General features: G+C 40.8%; 1 protein-coding gene across 1 annotated transcript; it reads right to left on the bottom strand.

Moving 5' to 3' along the window:
* Positions 1–2274: 2274 nt before the first annotated feature.
* LOC129743664 (dynein axonemal heavy chain 1) lies at positions 2275–16325 on the bottom strand. Its single transcript, XM_055735753.1, has 3 exons — positions 16161–16325; positions 15163–16101; positions 2275–4172 (listed from the first exon to the last, which is right to left on the bottom strand). The coding sequence occupies exons 2-3, from the start codon at positions 15970–15972 to the stop codon at positions 2307–2309; spliced, it is 2676 nt and encodes an 891-aa protein (XP_055591728.1). The 5' UTR covers positions 15973–16101; positions 16161–16325; the 3' UTR covers positions 2275–2306.
* Between the last annotated feature and the right edge of the window lie 4857 nt (positions 16326–21182).

Genomic DNA, 21182 nt, shown 5'->3' with positions numbered 1-21182 from the left:
CATTCTGACGGACAATCGTGAGGCGATCAAAAGGTGGAAGCAGCACTTCAATGAACACCTGAACGGCGCACATGCAGGAGATCAAGACAGTGGGGGAAGGTACATCGCCGGCGTAGCCAACGACGTAGAGGAGCCACTTCCAACGATGAGTGAAGTTAACCCTCCAAAGCTGTTCGGGTCAATATGACCCGAAGCGCTCATTTCAAATATCTTTACATCATTTCAATATACTGAAGAACTGAAAATTTTAACAGACCAAGTATGTTCTATGAAAATGATGATCAAATTAACGACAAAAAACTAAAATTATTGTTTTGAAAATCGGTTCATTGGGAAATGAAATACAGCTATGCAAAGTCAAAACTGAAAGTCGTTTTTTTAAAGTAAGATTTTTTTCTACCGGAAGATCTTAGATAGCGGTCAAAACTTTCATTGGACCCCAACATATCTATACATTGTCGGATAGATGGATTCTTGTCGATTTCAAAAATCAACGAAACATTTAAATACATTAAAGCTGTCAAAAGTTATGAGTATTTTAAAAATAAAATTGATTTTTCGGACTTTTTTCTTTTTGAACCAGTTTATGATAATCTGGAAAAACATATAGACTTTGTTTTTAAATTTTGAGTAATAAGAATAAATTACCTACACAATGAATATAGTATCATCAAAATCGGTTAATATTTATAGCCAGGAGAACGAAATCAAACCACAACTGAAATTTCCTCGAAACGGATATTTAGCGAACGGCTTTGGAAGGTTAAGGAAGCCATTCGCCAGCTGAATAGAAACAAGTCGGCTGGGAAGCATGGCATCGCAGCTGAGCTCATCAAAATAGGCCCGGACAAGTTGGCCGATTGCCTACACCGGTTGATAGTCCGGATCTGGGACACAGAACAGCTACCAGAGGAGTGGAAGGAGGGGGTAATAAGTCCCATCTACAAGAAGGGCTACAAATTGGACTGTGAGAACTACCGAGCGATCACTGTCCTCTATGCTGCCTACAAAGTGTTGTCCCGAATCCTACTCCGCCGCCTAACGCCACAAGCAAACAGATTTGTGGGCTGGTCATCAGGCCGGCTTCATGGAGGGATGGTCTACGACGGACCAGATATTCACATTACGGCAAATCCTCCAAAAATGCCGTGAACACCAAGTCCCTACGCACCATTCATCGACTTCAAAGCCGCATACGACACGATCGACCGTAACGAGCTATGTAAAATCATGGACGAGAACGGCTTTTCCGGAAAGCTGATCAGACTGATCAAGGCGACGATGGATGGAACTGCTGTGTGCGGATTTCGGGTGAATTGTCGAGTTCATTCGAATCGCGCATGGGGCTTCGACAAGGTGATGGTCTATCCTGCATGATGTTCAACGTGGCGCTAGAAGGTGTTATTCGACGAGCGGTGGGCGAAATGCGGGGCACGATTTTCAATAGATCCAGTCAACTTATCTGCTTTGCCGATGACATGGATATAGTCGGCAGAGCATCTACGGCGGTGGAGGAAATCTACCGCAAACTGAAACGCGAAGCAGAATGGATTGGGTTGATGACTAACGTCGACGGCGAGGAGCTGGAGATAGTCGAAGACTTTGTCTATCTCGGCTCACTGGTGACGGCAGATAATGACACCAGCCGTAAGATCCTGCGGCGAATTATCAGCGGAAGTCGTGCCTACTACGGACTCCACAAGCAACTGCGGTCGAGAAGACTTAGCCCTCGCACGAAGTGTAACCTGTATATGACGCTCATTAGACCGGTTGTTCTCTACGGGCACGAGACATGGATATTGCTCGAGGAGGACCTGCGTACACTCGGAGCATTCGAGCGACGAGTGTTAAGAACCATCTTTGGCGGCGTACAGGAGAACGGAGTGTGGAGGCGAAGGATGAACCACGAGATCGCGCGACTCTACGGCGAACCCAGTATCCAGAAGGTGGTGAAGGCTGGCCGGATACGCTGGGCGGGACATGTTGCGAGAATGCCGGACGACTGTCCTGCAAAACAGGTGTTTGCTACGAATCCGGTAGGAACAAGAGCGGGGGCGCAACGAACGAGGTGGTTTGACCAAGTGGAGCGTTACCTGGCGAACGTGGGGTGTCCGAGAAATTGGAGAACGGTTGCCATGGACTGAGTGAATTTTAGGAATTATGTTCGTCAAGTTATGTCGTTGGACGGAATACTATGTTAATAAAAATAGTATTTGTGATAATTTTAAATAAAAAAGCACAATCTTTCAAATGCTACATTTTGTATCTAACACGGCAATAAACAAATAAAAAAAAAGGAAAAACATTCAAATTTCCGTTCTTTTTAATCTGCGAGCCTCTCGTTTTCTCCTGTATTCCATTTCAATCCGCTTCAGTTCTTCCTCTTCTGCCTTCTTCCTTTCGAGCTCTTCCTTTTGTTCTTCGGCCCTTTGAATCACTTCCCGTAGAGCGCCTTGATATTTGTCAATGCCATGCTCCAGAAAATGATCAAAACTAGAGGTCAGTGAAATTTTCACCTTGATTCCTGCAGCTTTGGCCAACTGATTCCAATGGACAGGTTCCAGCAGCGGATGTTGAAGCAAGACGATAAACTCCAAGTGTTTTTCGAACGATTCTATACGATCGATAAATCTTTTGGCGACCTCTTTGATCTGAGGTTGTTCATCGAATTGAGGAACTAGTTCTCCTAGCGAATCTCTGTAGTGGTTAATCATTTTTTGGACTGTCTCTACCTCTACACTGGACAGTGGATTTTCACGCCAGCTTTCCTCGACATTTACGTAATCTGCAGCCAAGGTCCAGAGAGACTTATAACTGACAAAACCTTCTTGCAGTTCCAGCAAGCTTGACAGATCGATTGGTGGGGATTCGAAAAGTTCTTGACGCAGGTTCAAAGTATGTCCATACTCAACCAGTTCAACTAACTGCTTCCAAAGCTTTTTCGTTTCTATAGAAATTTCGTTTACCTTATGAATATCGTAGATTGTTGTAAACTTGCTAATATAAACATTAAGCGATTCAACGCGACCAGCAAAACCTGCTTCGTCCCCAACTTGTTGCTTCCGGAACTTATCGACTTCTCCTTCATGGAACTCGTGTACTTTGTCGATTTGCTTCAGTATCGATTGAGGATAAGCAAGAGCATCCCACTTTTGATAGAAATCGCCATCTGGTAAAGCATATCTGAAGAAATCTAATATCTCGTACTCAAAAATAACCGTTTTCATGCGATCTTCCAGGTCAAAGACCAAATCCGGTACTTTTTCCATAAATTCCCGAATCTCGACTATATGCTCGATAGAAACTGGTTTCTGGCACATGTCATCCATAATACTTTTATATTCTGTCAAAATTTCCGTCGTCTTATCTCGCAATCTTTCCGTCAACATGACAAGTAAGGCATCGGTAAGCTCCAAACGTTTATCGATCAATGCTGTCCTCAATGGTTTCACGTCGATCCAAAACGATCCAATCACGATAGACATTGGCACAGTGCGCTCCAAACTTTCCCTCATCCTAATTTGGAAGGATATTTCTTCTTTCACCTGAAGCGACGTCTTAGTTTCTTTAATTTCTTTCACGTATTCAACAACGTTGGTGAAAAACAGCTCACTGAACTCGGCATACCTTGCAGCGTAACCATTCAACGGAATGATGACCTTTTGATACGCCAGCTCCACGTGATCCCTCCATTTTCCAATTTGTTCACTTTTCAAACCAATTGAAGAAAGACACAAACGAGGTGCATATATCAGGGACCCAAACATCGCAGGGTCAATAATGGGTATCTTGTGACTATTGATCACCGCTTCATCAAACAAAGTCAAAAGGGTCGGTAGAAATTCGTTCGGACTGGTTGAATAGAACGGAGCATCTTCAGCCATCTCCAGAAGCAGATAAAACACCGCAGGTTTGCCCACATCAAACGGAGAATCGATCAGGTTTCCATCCCAAACATAGTCTTCTTGAACTTTCAAAGCAAGTACACAAGGATCACACAGCCGATGCAGGTAAGCTTTCGTTGAGCTCAGCACCAGATCTCTCAGGGCAATCTGCATTCGCTGCCGAGCCTGCTCAATGAAACGGAACAGTTTGGTGAACCGGAAGATGGCCCAATCGTTGACGAACACATCAAACCAACCGCGGCCAGTTTTCAGCAAGTTTTCGTACACCTGTAAGGTAGCAGAAAAAAAAACTGTTAAACCAATGACCTCGGATTCTGGAATTATAAACTTAATTCGGTATTTTATTTCTTAACTCTAATTTTTTTACTCAAGAATAAGATCTCTGAATTTCGATCTTGAGTCCAGTGTTAGATATTTTTATTTTTATTTTCATTTAAAAGTATAGAAGGAGAGTTAAGGGCATGATGGTCACATAAGAGCTTTTGATCTTATGATAAAAACCTTGTGATCACTAGCTATTACTACTAGAAGAAGAAGTTTAAAAGCTGTACTTAAGTTTTTTTTTATGAAAAAAGCAACATTCATTTAAGAAGCGGCTCCAACGGGAGGATCTTTATACCCCATTCACTTCCGACTCATTTCTTCAAGAGCATGGTATAAAAAGACAAGGTAGGCTACCAACTCGAGTAAACAACTCGTTTGAATGTGAACAAGTGACGTCATTACTATCTTCAAATAACGTGCCAGGCAAAAAGCAGGGACCGAAAAAAAACACACTGTGCTGTGAACACTATACGTGCAACACGAAATCTCATGTGCTGATACAAAAAAAATTGTGTGCAACACATCATTGTAACACGACACAATTTGGGTGCCGTGCTGTACGAACACAGCACAGTTTTCAAACGTGTTGTGTTGGGAGACGGCACTGTGTTTTTGAAAAGCAACACAGTTTCCTAGTTTTATTTTATATATAATGTCGGAATCGAGAAAACGCGAGAAGAGTCTCCTCGACCAGTCTCCGGTCTGAACTTTTTTCGAACTTATTTCTTCATATCTGTGGTGTTGTTTGGAATGGGTTCAAGATTGCTCTTCTCCAGGTTCCAGCTTAGAACAAATAAGAAATCGCATTTGAATTTTCGGTGAATAAATTTGTTTTCTCAGAATGGTTTTCATGGCAAGCTTTTCAGTCCCTAAAAGATTCTTAGAATAAGTTATATTTTACCTTTCACATACTGTTCGCTTCATTTCGTAAGATGTCTCAATGCGCTAAGTATCAATTTTTGAATAAGGTCTCAAAGCTTCCATTTTCCGCATTGCACATACTGCTACAATCCTTACTGACGCTGGGAATACTACTGACAATACAACTTAATTGACATTCGCTTCAAACTAATTATTTTTGAGGAGGGCACCGGTGAATGGTGATCGATTTCGGCTTCCACCATAATTGAAAACTTAGACTTTTTCTTGCATAGATTACTTAGATTGGAGAATATTAACAAAAATTGAGGTATAAAAAAAATACATTCAAATGAAGTCAATTCAGAGCAAATTGTTTTTAAAGAAAAAAAATTAAAATTCAAGCCGTCCGGCCCGTCGTATAGAAACCCTAACAATTTTGTTTAAAATTTTGATTGCTGTTGCATGTGTACATATGTTCAGAATGAGTGCATGTTCGGAAAAAATATAATGGTTCCAGTTAAGTGCGCATGATAATTAATCTTATTCAGATTAAGGGCCATTTTTCCGATAAACCCGTTCTTTAATTTCTTGAACAAGCAGAAGAGGGGTAGGCTTAATAGCGGCCCGTTACCCAAACATACGGTAAAATTGTGCCGCAATAGCTATGCATAATAAGTAATTTGTGTTCGTTCTGTAAACACTGTGTCTAATCTGAACACAACACAATTAATGTGTTGTGCTAAATTCAAGTGTCGCACACATCGTCATCTGTGTCGACACTTTCGATTCGATGTTGCACACAATGTTTTTTATGTAGACTGTGTTGTGTATCATCCGCAACACAACTAATTTGAACAACACAAACACAACACGATTTCGTTTTCAGTGTGCCGTGTCAAACAATTGTATTGCACGTACTGTGTTCGTGCTATTTTCGATCCCTGGCAAAAAGTTTTGAGCGCGTAAGATAATGCTGCATACACCGAGGATCACTAGATGGATAGTAATGACGACATTATCGGGAGGATATCACCTTATTATATTGTACACCGTGTTCAAGAGGTTGTGTCATCCACAGATCAAGGCTTGCTACGCCTGAAAGGTGTCCAATTGTTCCTACAGCATGAGGCATCAGCTGGCCGCAGGTTTCTTATGACGAAGCTAATTTCACTGAAAGAACTGCAGGACATTTCTAAGTTCCTCTAGCTGAAAAAAGCTCTGGGTCCTGACGACATCCCAAAAGTTGCAGTGAACATGGAACACTATGAAATGTTCTGGTCGTCACTGCAAATATACGTGGATGATAGTGGCAGAGGTAGACACTGGGGCTCGTGTCAAAGCCGGTCTTTACGGTCTGCTATCGAGGTAACGGAAAAAGCCAGGATGAAATAGAGAAGAGAAGATCGCTTTTGCGTAGTAGTCACCCTTTAACGTTCGGAACGCCTTTAACAGCGTCAGTTGGGTAGCGATTGCGTTGTCACTTGTTCGTATGCAGATCCTGGCATATTTTTGCAGGATGGTCGAGTGCTACTTCCGTAACCGCCAACTGCTATATATGACCAGCAGGGATTCCACAACCGTAGAGAAACTGTTGAGGCTGCATCTCCCCATAGGAATGATGTGGTACTCCTAGCGTCGGTCCCCTCCATGTAGGAAGTTCAGCTACTCGCCATAGTAGCGATTGAATGGGTGGAAAGCTGGATGCACTAAAAGAGCCTGCGCCTGGCTCATCGAAAAATCGAGATGGTGCTGATCATCAATTTGCAATCTGCACAAACAGGTACGAGTCCAAGCTTGCCATCAAATACCCGGGAACGATGAATGACGACCGGCTGAGCTTCACGAGTCACGTCGAGTACACGTGCAAAAGAGTGGCAATGGTAACGGTTGCCCTCAGGCGAAGATGTTTTTTTTTAATAAATTTCTTTATTTGAAACGGCTTAGACCTTAAGGCTTTAAGGAGCCAAACTCGTTTTGTATTTATACAATTTTTATGCTTAGCTTAACACTTGTTTTGAAGATAAAGGAGGATAGAAAGGGAATTATGAAAATAAGAAGGATTATAGACGAAGATCAAAAGCTTTTAGAAAAAGAAAAATTTCGAACATGTAGTCCAAGTCTAGCACAGCTAGCACATCCCTCTCTGGAACGTGTCGCCCTCCGTCGCCCCCACCTTTGCCAGAGAGTCTGCCTTCTCATTGCCCATTATGGAGCAATGCGAGGGTATCCCAAACAAAGGTGATGGAAAAACGACGTCTTGTTAAAGCACTCAAAATTTACCGTATCTTCTCCAGGAAGTACGGCGAGTGCTTTCCCGGTCTTATTGCAGGCGAAGATATCATCTGCAACGAAAACAGAGACATGCAAACACGCTAGAGAAGCCTCGATGACCATCTGGCAGCAGCTGTGCGACAGCACGGAAAGCGACCGGTGAACCCATCGCTTGATCCCTGATGTTGGTTTTAGGATGAATCTGAAAAATGGTGATGTTGATTTCTACATGACGTGCATCCTTACTGGTCATGGATGCTTCATGGAGGATCATCACTGGTTTGAACACGTGGCCTCGGCACTCTACCCAACCTACGGTGACACAATTGAGACGCCGGAGCAGGTAGTGTTCAACTCTTCTAATTTCGAAGGGATACGTACGAACATGCTTGCCTGGTATCAGGAATCGTGATCACGCCATGAGTTCCCTCGGATCATGACTGCCCTGTAGAGGAGATGGAACCAGTGTTGGTGAGTGCGGCCATGTGCGATATTCTTGACAGCAGTTTGACAATCACTGCTACCAACAGTGACAGAGAGAGAATCTTATACATGAGTTAGTTATAATCGATTGCTTGAATAAACCGCATCATTCGGTAGCTCGATCTTTACTATTTACTCGACACGCGAATCTGGAATATCCGTCTGGTTTGTGACATAGTCTGCTCTATTTGTGAGGTCCGAAATTCTTACAGGTTATGGGCCCAGACGATTAAAGGAAGTGTTTATCGGAGTTGTTTTTGGGTGGACGCTTAGCAGTGAAGCAATTTTTCGACCGGCCATTTTGTTTGGCGTCGATGTTCATTGCTAGATCGATTGGCTGAAAAGTGAAAATCGATGAAAGCTGATTAGTGTCAGCAGCTGTTTATGGATGAATGGAAATGTTTCTTCGTCGAGAAAATTGTTGGTTTGCGGTCAATCAACTAAAACCAGAGAATCTTGATGAGATCTGAGTATTGGCAGACGAAAAAGCTTTGACAACGATTGTATTAATGGTTGATGACGATCTGTTGAATTTGATCAAAAATGTCGATTCAGCAAGTGTTGCGTGGATTAACTTGAAACAATTCCACGAAAAATCGGATATGTCATCGCGTGTGTCTCTCCTTCGGAAGATAAATAGTTTCGATATGGTTGAAGGAGGAGATATGGAAAAGCATCTGTTAGAATTCGAAACTTTGTTTGATCGTTTACAATGTACGGGCCAAGAACTAGATGACGCGATGAGTTTCAAAGATTAATCGTCATCTCCCGGAGTCGTACAATTATTTGCGAACGGCTCTCGAAACAAGGCCAGATGCAGATCAAACAGTACCGTTTGTTAAGCTGAAGCTTGTGGATGAATTCCAAATCGAGTAGATCGGGACGGTCCTACTGCTAGTGAAGATGAGAAGGCGATGAAAATTTTCGCAAGGGAGGAGAAGACAAAGGCCTGTTATAATTGTGGCAGTGTCAAGCTCAAGAGAAGAGAAGTGTTCGAGATCCTTAGAAAAGTGATGACGAAGAAGAAACAAACCGAAACGAACCGTTGATATTGATTGGCTATAGTGAGTTTGACTGGAGTGGAGAAGTTTCCGACCGTAAATCTGTCACCGTATACTTATTCCAGCTGGGACAAGCAACTGTCTGTTGGAATCAGCGGTGTTTAAACTCGCCTCGGAAAGAATCATTCGGCTGATTTTTTCCGAGTTTAACTTGTTGTGTGCAGATTGATTTTATCTTCGTTCCAATCATGACGTGATTGCACACAAAACAAAGAGAACAGTTCCGAGTTGATGTTTTCCCCTCCTCGCAGGAATAAAATCACACCAATGAAACAACAGAACGAAGCTTACCGTACACGAATGCTCACGAGCGATCGTTGCCCGACGGACCGAGTTAACATTCCTCGCACCCTTCTCTCGCTCGTTTCCCGTTCCCTTGTATCTATCACTTTTAGCCACGCCCCCATGCGTTGTCCGATTGATGTGTTCGGCTGCCGAACGAAAACGATTTTTTCTTTAATTCGCTGAACTGTTCGTTTGCTTCGCTGATGTTTCTCCCCCGATTGCTGTTTACTCCTGCCGAGTTTACCCGAAGCTTACTTCCTGATGCTTTCCGAGTTGAACTTTAGATAGCATCATTGCAGATTGAGTTTAACGAAATAAAATCGTTCTGCAAAGAAGGGCAAAGTGCGAGTATGTAGACTCGCGATTTTAACATCTCTGGTTGGAATAGCAGGAAACAGAGCCGCGTTTCACTATCGAGCATGGGATCTGAATATATAGCATTGTCGGAGGCGCGTCGTGAACTTGTTTGGCTGCGTCGAGTATTGGATAATATGTGTATCAAGCAACAAGAAGCTACAGCAGTTTAAGGAGACAGCATAGGTTGCATCGATTTTTTTTATGAACGAAAAGTAATCGAGGCGGTCAAAACATATTGACACAAAGATGCACTTCACCGAGGGCTTAATTTAACGAAGCATTGTTCGACTACAATATTGCTCTTCGGAGATTATGAAAGCAGACGTGTTGACTAAACCCTTGGCAGCTGTGAAGCAGAAACTGTTTCGGACAGTATTGGTTTGGTTTGTGCGATATTCTTGACAGCAGTTTGACAATCACTGCTACCAACAGTGACAGAGACAGAATCTTATATTTCCTATTTTCCAACCACATGAGTTAGTTGTAATCGATCGCTTGCCACATCATTCGGTCTTTATTATTGACTCGACACGTGAATGCGGAGTATGTAACCGTCGGGTTTGGGACATAGTCTGCTCTGTTTGTGAGGTCCGAAATTTCCACAACCAGCACCAGTCCACGACCGGTATTTTTGTTGTTGGTAACCACAGGGGGTAAATCCTGGTTTACGGATTGTATTCCAAGGCACGGCGAGCAACCGCGTCCCTGCAGTTTGCAACTTTGGGTCCATGGGTACAACGGGAAGACTCGTGATATTCCTGAACTCCGTAGACGTACTGATAAACACACTATCTCTCAATAAAGGGAGGTCCATTCGCGCAAGTGAGCTCCAAGGCAATACTCATTAACGAGACCACTTTCAGCAATACCTCTCTTCATTACGATTTGAAGTCTGAATTCTCCTCTAACGACTTAAAAACGGACATCTCCTTGCAATGACTCGAGATTCCCACATAAACCTAATCTTCTGCAGGTTTCAAGGCTCGATCTCTCCTCTAGCGACTCGAGATCTAACCTCTCCTCGTAATGACTCGAGGTAAACTCTTGTGGAACTCGTTCCGGAGTCTACGGGAGAACCGGTACGACGATCTCGATTCATTTGCCCAGATCATGGAAATTGTATTATTGTGGGCTTCGAGGCAAAAGTGCACGACCGTTGAGATGTACGAGAGACGGACGACTGACTAACTCCATCGAGCCAGTGGCAATGTCCGTTGGCGAGAAAGAGAAGGTTGGAGCGAGAGAGATATCAATCTTGACGGGTTTGACAATGCTGGCAAATAGTGCTGCCAGTTGCATTGTTTAACTTATTGAAACATACATGATCCCATGACACTGATAGTTTCATAAAACTCCTCAAGCCCCTTATGAAACCAAAGCTTGATCTAGCAGCCTGCTATAAAACTTAAAATGTTACTTGGGATATCTCACGCTGGTCTTACGCTGGTCTTTTTTTCTTATCATGAGGTTTGACAGCTTTACACGCTAGTAGTGACATCTTTTTATACAATGGCTTCTTCCATCGATCCATTCATGAATAGTTGTTTTCGAGCCGAAAACAAACTGAAAAACGGAGAACAGCAGGAAAATCGTTCGTTTGTTCTCTCGAATTGACAGCCGAATTTCGAGCCGTGACAAATAATGACAATGTGCCTGATTTTTCAGGATTTTAATTTTTCATATGTGATGAAAGACATTAGAGAAACATGAACTATCAAAGAACGAAAGAACATAAGCCGTAAATATCATGAAAATTTCGAAAAAGATACAACGGCTCACCGACAGGACTTGAACCTGCAATCTCCGCTTCGGTACAACGGCGCGTTAGCCAATTCCACCACGGTGAACGTGATGGAACCGGCGAACACGAGCAATCGAGCTCTGCCGATCAACTGCTGGACCTTCTATCGAAACACCATGTATATCCCGCATGTGATCTTTCCCTCTATTGATCTCTCTTGTTTCTCTAACCCCACCCATCGACTCGGGATTTTAGCCGAGCGAGCACATGGTCGATTGCTTCGGGTTTGCCGCAACTTACGGTCAGATGAAGAAGCAATCAGTGCCGTTCAAGGTTCCGAGCAGACCAGTTACACAGGGAGGTGTTGCTCTGTTGAAATCAATACTGATGTTATGAAATCGCTTGGTACATCTTTGTACCTGAAAATGATCACATTTTCATATGTGATGAAAGACATTAGAGAAACATGAACTATCAAAGAACGAAAGAACATAAGCCGTAAATATCATGAAAATTTCGAAAAAGATACAACGGCTCACCGACAGGACTTGAACCTGCAATCTCCGCTTCGGTACAACGGCGCGTTAGCCAATTCCACCACGGTGAACGTGATGGAACCGGCGAACACGAGCAATCGAGCTCTGCCGATCAACTGCTGGACCTTCTATCGAAACACCATGTATATCCCGCATGTGATCTTTCCCTCTATTGATCTCTCTTGTTTCTCTAACCCCACCCATCGACTCGGGATTTTAGCCGAGCGAGCACATGGTCGATTGCTTCGGGTTTGCCGCAACTTACGGTCAGATGAAGAAGCAATCAGTGCCGTTCAAGGTTCCGAGCAGACCAGTTACACAGGGAGGTGTTGCTCTGTTGAAATCAATACTGATGTTATGAAATCGCTTGGTACATCTTTGTACCTGAAAATGATCACATTTTCATATGTGATGAAAGACATTAGAGAAACATGAACTATCAAAGAACGAAAGAACATAAGCCGTAAATATCATGAAAATTTCGAAAAAGATACAACGGCTCACCGACAGGACTTGAACCTGCAATCTCCGCTTCGGTACAACGGCGCGTTAGCCAATTCCACCACGGTGAACGTGATGGAACCGGCGAACACGAGCAATCGAGCTCTGCCGATCAACTGCTGGACCTTCTATCGAAACACCATGTATATCCCGCATGTGATCTTTCCCTCTATTGATCTCTCTTGTTTCTCTAACCCCACCCATCGACTCGGGATTTTAGCCGAGCGAGCACATGGTCGATTGCTTCGGGTTTGCCGCAACTTACGGTCAGATGAAGAAGCAATCAGTGCCGTTCAAGGTTCCGAGCAGACCAGTTACACAGGGAGGTGTTGCTCTGTTGAAATCAATACTGATGTTATGAAATCGCTTGGTACATCTTTGTAGCGATTTCATAACATCAGTATTGATTTCAACAGAGCAACACCTCCCTGTGTAACTGGTCTGCTCGGAACCTTGAACGGCACTGATTGCTTCTTCATCTGACCGTAAGTTGCGGCAAACCCGAAGCAATCGACCATGTGCTCGCTCGGCTAAAATCCCGAGTCGATGGGTGGGGTTAGAGAAACAAGAGAGATCAATAGAGGGAAAGATCACATGTGGGATATACATGGTGTTTCGATAGAAGGTCCAGCAGTTGATCGGCAGAGCTCGATTGCTCGTGTTCGCCGGTTCCATCACGTTCACCGTGGTGGAATTGGCTAACGCGCCGTTGTACCGAAGCGGAGATTGCAGGTTCAAGTCCTGTCGGTGAGCCGTTGTATCTTTTTCGAAATTTTCATGATATTTACGGCTTATGTTCTTTCGTTCTTTGATAGTTCATGTTTCTCTAATGTCTTTCATCACATATGAAAATGTGATCATTTTCAGGTACAAAGATGTACCAAGCGATTTCATAACATCAGTATTGATTTCAACAGAGCAACACCTCCCTGTGTAACTGGTCTGCTCGGAACCTTGAACGGCACTGATTGCTTCTTCATCTGACCGTAAGTTGCGGCAAACCCGAAGCAATCGACCATGTGCTCGCTCGGCTAAAATCCCGAGTCGATGGGTGGGGTTAGAGAAACAAGAGAGATCAATAGAGGGAAAGATCACATGCGGGATATACATGGTGTTTCGATAGAAGGTCCAGCAGTTGATCGGCAGAGCTCGATTGCTCGTGTTCGCCGGTTCCATCACGTTCACCGTGGTGGAATTGGCTAACGCGCCGTTGTACCGAAGCGGAGATTGCAGGTTCAAGTCCTGTCGGTGAGCCGTTGTATCTTTTTCGAAATTTTCATGATATTTACGGCTTATGTTCTTTCGTTCTTTGATAGTTCATGTTTCTCTAATGTCTTTCATCACATATGAAAATGTGATCATTTTCAGGTACAAAGATGTACCAAGCGATTTCATAACATCAGTATTGATTTCAACAGAGCAACACCTCCCTGTGTAACTGGTCTGCTCGGAACCTTGAACGGCACTGATTGCTTCTTCATCTGACCGTAAGTTGCGGCAAACCCGAAGCAATCGACCATGTGCTCGCTCGGCTAAAATCCCGAGTCGATGGGTGGGGTTAGAGAAACAAGAGAGATCAATAGAGGGAAAGATCACATGCGGGATATACATGGTGTTTCGATAGAAGGTCCAGCAGTTGATCGGCAGAGCTCGATTGCTCGTGTTCGCCGGTTCCATCACGTTCACCGTGGTGGAATTGGCTAACGCGCCGTTGTACCGAAGCGGAGATTGCAGGTTCAAGTCCTGTCGGTGAGCCGTTGTATCTTTTTCGAAATTTTCATGATATTTACGGCTTATGTTCTTTCGTTCTTTGATAGTTCATGTTTCTCTAATGTCTTTCATCACATATGAAAATGTGATCATTTTCAGGTACAAAGATGTACCAAGCGATTTCATAACATCAGTATTGAGGATTTAAATGATTTTTCGAGGCTCAGCCTGACAACCTGGTAAGCCATTGAATTTCCCTGATTTTTTAAAACAAACCTGATTTTGACTAATTTTTGCGAATGGGATGTAAAATGCGTACTAAGGAACTACATTAGACACCATTGCTGAAGTGAAAATGTGGAGCGACGACCAAAAAAAGGTTATCACTTTGTGCAAATATCCGTTACTTTGACGTATCCTGGTTTTTATTTCACCACTCGCTGATTTTAGAAAAAAAAATGTTGGCAACCCTGACCGTGGCTTTTTTTAAACCACGGTACGGTTCTTTTGGTTCGAGAGAACGAACAAATGGCATTCTACTGTTCTTCGCTCTTTAATTTCTGTTGCTTGTGATGCTTGAAACGCAACCGCAAAATTTTGAATTTATCCCTAAAGTGGGTGGAATAAATTGGATCAATTTCGGTGTCTTTGTACAACGGAAGTAGTGACCTGGTAAGCAAAAGAAGGAACCTGAATTTGAAAAAAATATTAAAAGGCATATAAGTACGTAATGGATTGATCTATTTCCTGCTAAGTTTCATTAAACATCATAAGAGAAAGAGTTCAATCATCAAAAATCGGTATTCGAACCATCATGAAAGGGAATTCTTTTAAAACAATGAAAACAGCTTCCTTAAGTCGTTGTCTCAGGCGCCTCTACCCTAATTAATTTTTTTTGTTAGAAAAATACTTTTTACAGCACCTGCCAAAAATACCCCACGAATTCAAAAAATTGTAATCGGTGTTAGAGCGGTTAGTTTCGTGAGACTGAAATTGCGGTTTATCGGCTTTATGAGCGTTATTTTTATTTTAGGGCTTGGAATTAAATGTTAATCTTAAGTTTGTGAAGCGAAAAAAAAGTTTCAAGAATTCCTAGTAAACAGGATATTGTTAAAGTCATAACTCACCTTCATAGTCGTTTGCTCAATCCACGTGTTTTGCAGGTAATCCATCGAAACCGTTAGCTGAAAGTTGTTGTTCTCCTTAAACGTTGCCAATGTTATGGGAGCTTCAGTTGGCAAATCAAACATCATCATGTTTCGAACTATTTCACATTCCACATGAACAGCCATCATTGCAGCGAAAACATCATAAGATGAGTAGAGAAATATCCTTTTAATCAGCGCGAATGACGTTTTGTAATCGTACAGCTGTCGAAGTTTGTTTTCCATGTAGGGTTTCTTCATTTTATTGCTTATTTTCACCGGAACAATATTGAGCCATCCATTTTCCAACAGGCAGACGTTCAACGACAGCCCGATGTGATACTGGCGAAAGATGTCTTTCAGGTGTTGAACGATATTTTCATCGTATCGCTTACGCACTCTATTCTGAATAGCGTCCGGTAGCTCAAAATATTCATAAACATTTACTAGCTGCAGCAAATAGGAGAATCTTAGAAAGTTTTCCGAATATTTCCGACTCTCCAGTGCATGTTTGATACGCTCAACAAACTGGGAGGCATTTTCGCAGACCATAAATAATCGGATTCTTGGAACCTCCCAACTACCTTCGACATTAATCACAGTCCACAAATAGCTCCTGTAGTCGTAATCCAGCACATAAACTTCTTGCCATTCGTAGCCATTCAAATTTGGTCCATTAACCAGTGCGTACGCCCTAAGATTAGGTATGGAAAGCCATTTGATCTCTGATCTGCTGTCGAATTCATAGTTATCGAACCATTCCAGGGGCAAGAACGATTTGACGGAGGTCATTTGCGGCTGTTCATCGAGCCCGATGAAATCTTCGACAAAAATATCATTCGCCACTAGCAAACTTTTCAAATCACTTGGATCGTCGAAAACGGAAGCTTCGTGGTCATCGTCAATGTAATGTTTTATGGACTGAAATACCAAAAAAAAAGTTATCCTTTTTGGATTCGTTACGGATCACACAGAAATACCTGACTGATGGAAACTTTTGTTGGCACCCAGGAATGATGGAAAGAGAGTCGCGGATTCAGGTATCTTTCGAACAAAGTTTTGCGGGTAAGCTGAGATCCCAAAATCAGTAGAGATGATTGATCCTCGGACGAGCTCCGGGTGCTCCAGTCCAGATCCGGGTATGACATTTTAATAACTAATGGACAACTTTTTTCATCGGGTTGCTTTGTCGATGGTGATTTTCGTTCTTTAGATAACCATGCAGAAATGTTTTCAAGAGCTTTGGGCGTTGAAGTTTTTTTTATAACATTGTTTCTATTTCAGCCGAATGTGATAGAAATCGAGCTAGTTTTGCATCCCAGCATGCGAAAATATAACAAGTTTTGTAAAAAAAAAACTTAAAGGCCGCAGATCTTGAAATTTTTTTTTACATGGTAAAGTTTTTAAAATGTGCTACAAGTGTCAAAATTTCTTCCACTTTTTCCCAACATCAGTGAACTTGCTCTTAGGTCGTTAAAAGTAACTTGGCAGTAACCAATATTTCAATTGACGATATTTTGTCGCCGACGCTTGAAACTTAAAACTTTTAAATCTCGTTTGGAATTCCTTTTTTAAATAGGAAACTACGTATATTTGAAAAAGTTCAAAAATGAAGTCTAAACAGTCTTGTATGAACGAGTACAGAGTAATGATTTTTCCAGCAGTATGTCACTGTTACTCTAAGAGCAAGTCCAATGGTGTTGGGAAAAAGTGGTAGGAATTTTGACGTCTGTAGCACAGATGGGAATTTTTCTATCGTGAAATATAGACCAAAAAGGTTGGCCGTCCACCGGTGTGATAGAATACGAAGGTATAAAATTGAAAGCAACCAGCGATGCCAAGAGAATTTGCTTTTCAGTAATTTTACCACTGATGAACTGATGTACAAGCTAAGCCTTGAAACGTGTGTAAAGTTCCAACGACCGTTTTCAATCAATTTTATGTGTTTTGGTTGAGCCACCAGATGTCTCCAAGGACACCAGAGAGAACTGTCAAGAAGAAAGTGAAATGTAAACAAAACAAAATAACAAACTATTAGTCAGTTATGAATATGTCGAATTACTATTTGACGAGTTTTGAAGATCCGCAACACATTTATGATTTGCGTAATGAAAATTTTTTAGCTTCAAGCTGTTTTTCTAATTGTTTCAAACTAGCATGAAGCACTAAATAGAAACAGATATGATACGATAAAATGCTCGCTCAGAATAGCCTAAAATCGGTATTGTTTCATGAGATTTTTAATTTTAAACTCAACTGGTTAAAATAACTGGTTCGTCTGGCTTGTCCGAAGTTCTTAGTTAGTCTTTTTTAGTAAAAAGAATGAAGATAAAATGAAACAGGCAAATTTACCTTGCTGTGAATATATTGAAGCCGTCCATTCTACTACGATGTTAATTTATCAATTTTTGAGATCATATACGATTGTGCTCTTCCAAGAATGAGGTACTTCAAAAGTTAAATCGGCTTGTTTAAATGATAGCATTCGAAAATTTGTACTGGTTTCTGGAATATAATAATTCAAGCTTGTACATTAGACTGGCCTAAATTTGTATGGGATGATTTTTACAACATTGTTTTCAACGCGGCACCCCCTAGATTGGTGCCTTTAGGTGAAAAAGTGACTTTCTGATAGTTTAAGGTCATTTGGCAGAAGCACGATCTGGCGCAAAGGACTTGAAATTTGTATGGAGATTTTCAGTAAAATGTATGGAAAATCGACATACCTTCACTCTTTGTATTCTAAAATATGTTTCCAATATGCTAGAAAGCTCAGAATTTAAGGAATTGTAGTATTTACAAATAATGACAAACAAGTTCGTAGAAGATTGTGACGCGATACAAGTTGACTGGGATGAGTTATTTGCAAATGAATGTGTGCTTTGTCGCATTTCATCGATATATCGTGAACGGTATATAGGTGGATTATTAGTACTAACTTGATCGCATTGTCACACAATGAGATAACATATAGAAAATTTGTGTCCTCGGCATAGTTGCAACTATTTGTTATAAAATAAGCTACAACTTTGCTGGGACACAAATTTTGTATATTTTATTCTCATTATGTGACGATGCGATCAAATAAGTGCGATTATTAGCCCCTACACTGTTCACGTTATATCATAGAAATGCGACAATCACACATTCAATTGCAAATAACTCATCACAATCAACTCGTATCGCGTCACAATCTTCTACAAACTTGTTTGTCATTATTTGAACTACAATTCCTGAAATTCTGAGCTTTCTAACATACTGGGAACATATTTTAGAACACAAAGAGTGGAGGTATGGCAATTTTTCATACATTTTTCCGAAAATCTTCATACAAATTTCAAGTCCTTTGCGCCAGCTCGTGCTTCTTCCAAATGACCTGAAACTTTCAGAAAGTCATTTTTTCACCTAAAGGCACCAACCTAGGGGGTGCCGTGTGGAATATAAGGATTTTTTTTGTTATGGGCCAGTCTATTGTACATCTGTTTGTTATTTCGGCAGTCTCTGTAGTGAAAAAAAATATGACAATGCTATTTTCCCCAGCTTAAAATTATTCGTGGTTAATCTAATTGTATAGAATAATTCGTCTTATTGTATTTAAATTTATTCATTTTTTAATTCAAATACCATTGCGTCCTTTCGAAAAATTGTTACATTTAAAAGAGCTATCTAGAAACAGTGCCATCTACTGCGCCGTTCAAAAGTTAGAAATCTAGCAATAGATGGCACTGTTTTTCGTCATTTTTTAACGGCTTCTTTAAAATAGAGCACTGGAAATTTTACACAAGTTTCTGAAGATTTTTTGTTCGAGCTTGTACATCTGTTCATCTGTGATTTTACTGACTTTTTGTATTTTGAATTCACCGTTTGAAATTTGAAATCAAATTCATTTTACTTGATCATTAACTTGAAATAGTAGTGCCAATATGAAAATTTTATAATTTAGATGTATGAATAAGTATTGTTTAAGTTATAATGCATCCCAATATTAAACTGTATTCTGCAGAATCAGGAGTTTTGTATTGGAGGGCATTTGATTACACGAGTTGGTAAAGTTTTTGAACTCTTTCTAAAACTTTCATTTTCAAAGTGATAATTAAGTGACAAATAAAAAGTATAGATATTTCAGACACAAGCTGAATTTTACTCCCGATACGACGCCTTACGTTTGATATGATTGACACTTGTCGAATCAACAGCGAGGGTTCCGTTTTCTAAAGATGATGGATCCATTAAAGACGGCGTTCCGAACTTGTTACCGGACATTCCGACGGAATATCTTTTTCAAATAAAAAAACGAAACAATTTCCTACTCCCGAAAACCGCTCAAACAAAACATACAAACAGAATTTATTTATTCACCCAGCTATCTGGCATCTCTGCGCCTCAAAATGTATTCGATTGGCAAGGGCATGAAAAAAATTGGCTGTAAGTTTTAAAAAGTTGATTAACTTCATTGCAATTCGTATCAATTTAAGTGATAAAAGATTTAAAAAAAAAGAAAATATCACTTTATGTTTAAATCCTAAATTGCTCAATTTTCTTTATTTTCCCCTCAACTGAGGTTTTGAGCATAAGATAGATGGCAGCACCTAAGCGTTTCATGCACGAATACTGTATTGCAACGCCGACTCTATCACTCGGTTCGGTGTTGCAAAATATCGTGTTTTTCTATCACCCTCAGCCAAAAAGTGTTATACGATACAAATTTTGCAGCGCGAAACTGTCCGAATATCAGATTTTCCAACACCGATGTACGGCAAATGTGTTGTGATGTGTTGTAAATCTTCGAAATTTCCAACTCCATCTCAACCAGTGAACTTGCTCTAACTGATAGAGCCAAACCATATGCAAAAGATGCAAATCTTCAATCTGTTCAAGAGCAAGAATAAAACCGTAACAATCATTTATCCATACTTCGTCTCCTATATTCTTCATCTTTAGAAACCTGGAGGACTGGCAACTCTGCTGAATAAAAAGTCACGTTTAATTTGGTCCGGGAAATATTAAAAATTTCGACAGTCAAGACAGGTTTTAAGCTTAATTATTTGAAGTGCTGGTAGATAAAAGCGATCCGAAGTGATATGTGTTATAAGTTCTTGGAAAAACAGCGTTTTAGTGAATGATCGGTTATTTTTTAAAACGAGAAGAAATTCTTTTTCTTTTTCTTCGTCGAGGAAAAGTTCGAATTCGCTTTCCACTTCGTTCCAGTGCACATTGTTAGCGAATTAGGTGGAATAAAAGCTTGCATGCAATATGCAATAATGCCGTACAAGAAACGTAACGCCTGTCAACCGGAAAACCGTAACGCGAACATAAAAGGCAAAAAGCAAAACAAAATGTCAAAAGAGGCAAAACGAACAGTTTTAAGGGTTTAAAGGCAATTGAAATCGTTAACAAATTTTCAAATTTTGAAAATCCGCGAATTTCTCGGGAATTCTTAAGGTGTCCGAAACTAAAATCAGGTTTGTAAGTTCTGTCCATCGGACGAAAGTTTTTCTAGCACATTTGATAAAAACAGGAGAAACGTAAGTAAACAACGATTTATTTATTTCAACGAAGGATTCCTTTTTCACAATATCTCAACATGATGCGATAAAAGGTACACACGACAGTATAGATGTGAATATTTCCTGATAGAATCAGGTACATAATGACGTTAACTAAATCAATTTTTTTTGTAGTAATTTCTTTAAAGCAAACTAAAAAAATATTTTTATTATATGTAACTGTTTTCTATTGATCTGTAGCATTGTTATTGCAAAACATAAGCGATTTGATCTTTATACTAACACCTTTACCTAGAAAAGATCTGGAGAGTATCTAAGTTTCTTTTTTTTTTTCAAATTTACCTAGTTGACCAATAGAAAGCTGTTTGTCTGAAATGATGTATGTTATACAATTGGGGTAAAAGGTAGTTATCAAGAGTAGTAATTAGGGAGTACTGAGATATAATATGCAGAAACTCAAGAAATCAATGTTGAAACAAAAATGTACGTTTGGAA

Source organism: Uranotaenia lowii, chromosome 2, assembly GCF_029784155.1.
Source record: "Uranotaenia lowii strain MFRU-FL chromosome 2, ASM2978415v1, whole genome shotgun sequence".
Taxonomy (NCBI): domain Eukaryota; kingdom Metazoa; phylum Arthropoda; class Insecta; order Diptera; family Culicidae; genus Uranotaenia; species Uranotaenia lowii.
The sequence above is the reverse complement of the archived record's forward strand: the minus strand, read 5'-3'. Positions and strand labels throughout refer to the sequence as shown.

What these genes read in the sequence shown, in the direction of transcription:
- LOC129743664 (XM_055735753.1), bottom strand. Translation starts at nt 15,972, where the DNA reads ATGACCTCCGTCAAATCGTTCTTGCCCCTGGAATGGTTCGATAACTAT. An exon ending in TTGAGCAAACGACTATGAAG is followed by an intron (nt 4,173 to 15,162) that starts GTGAGTTATGAC and finishes GCTACCTTACAG; the next exon opens with GTGTACGAAAACTTGCTGAA.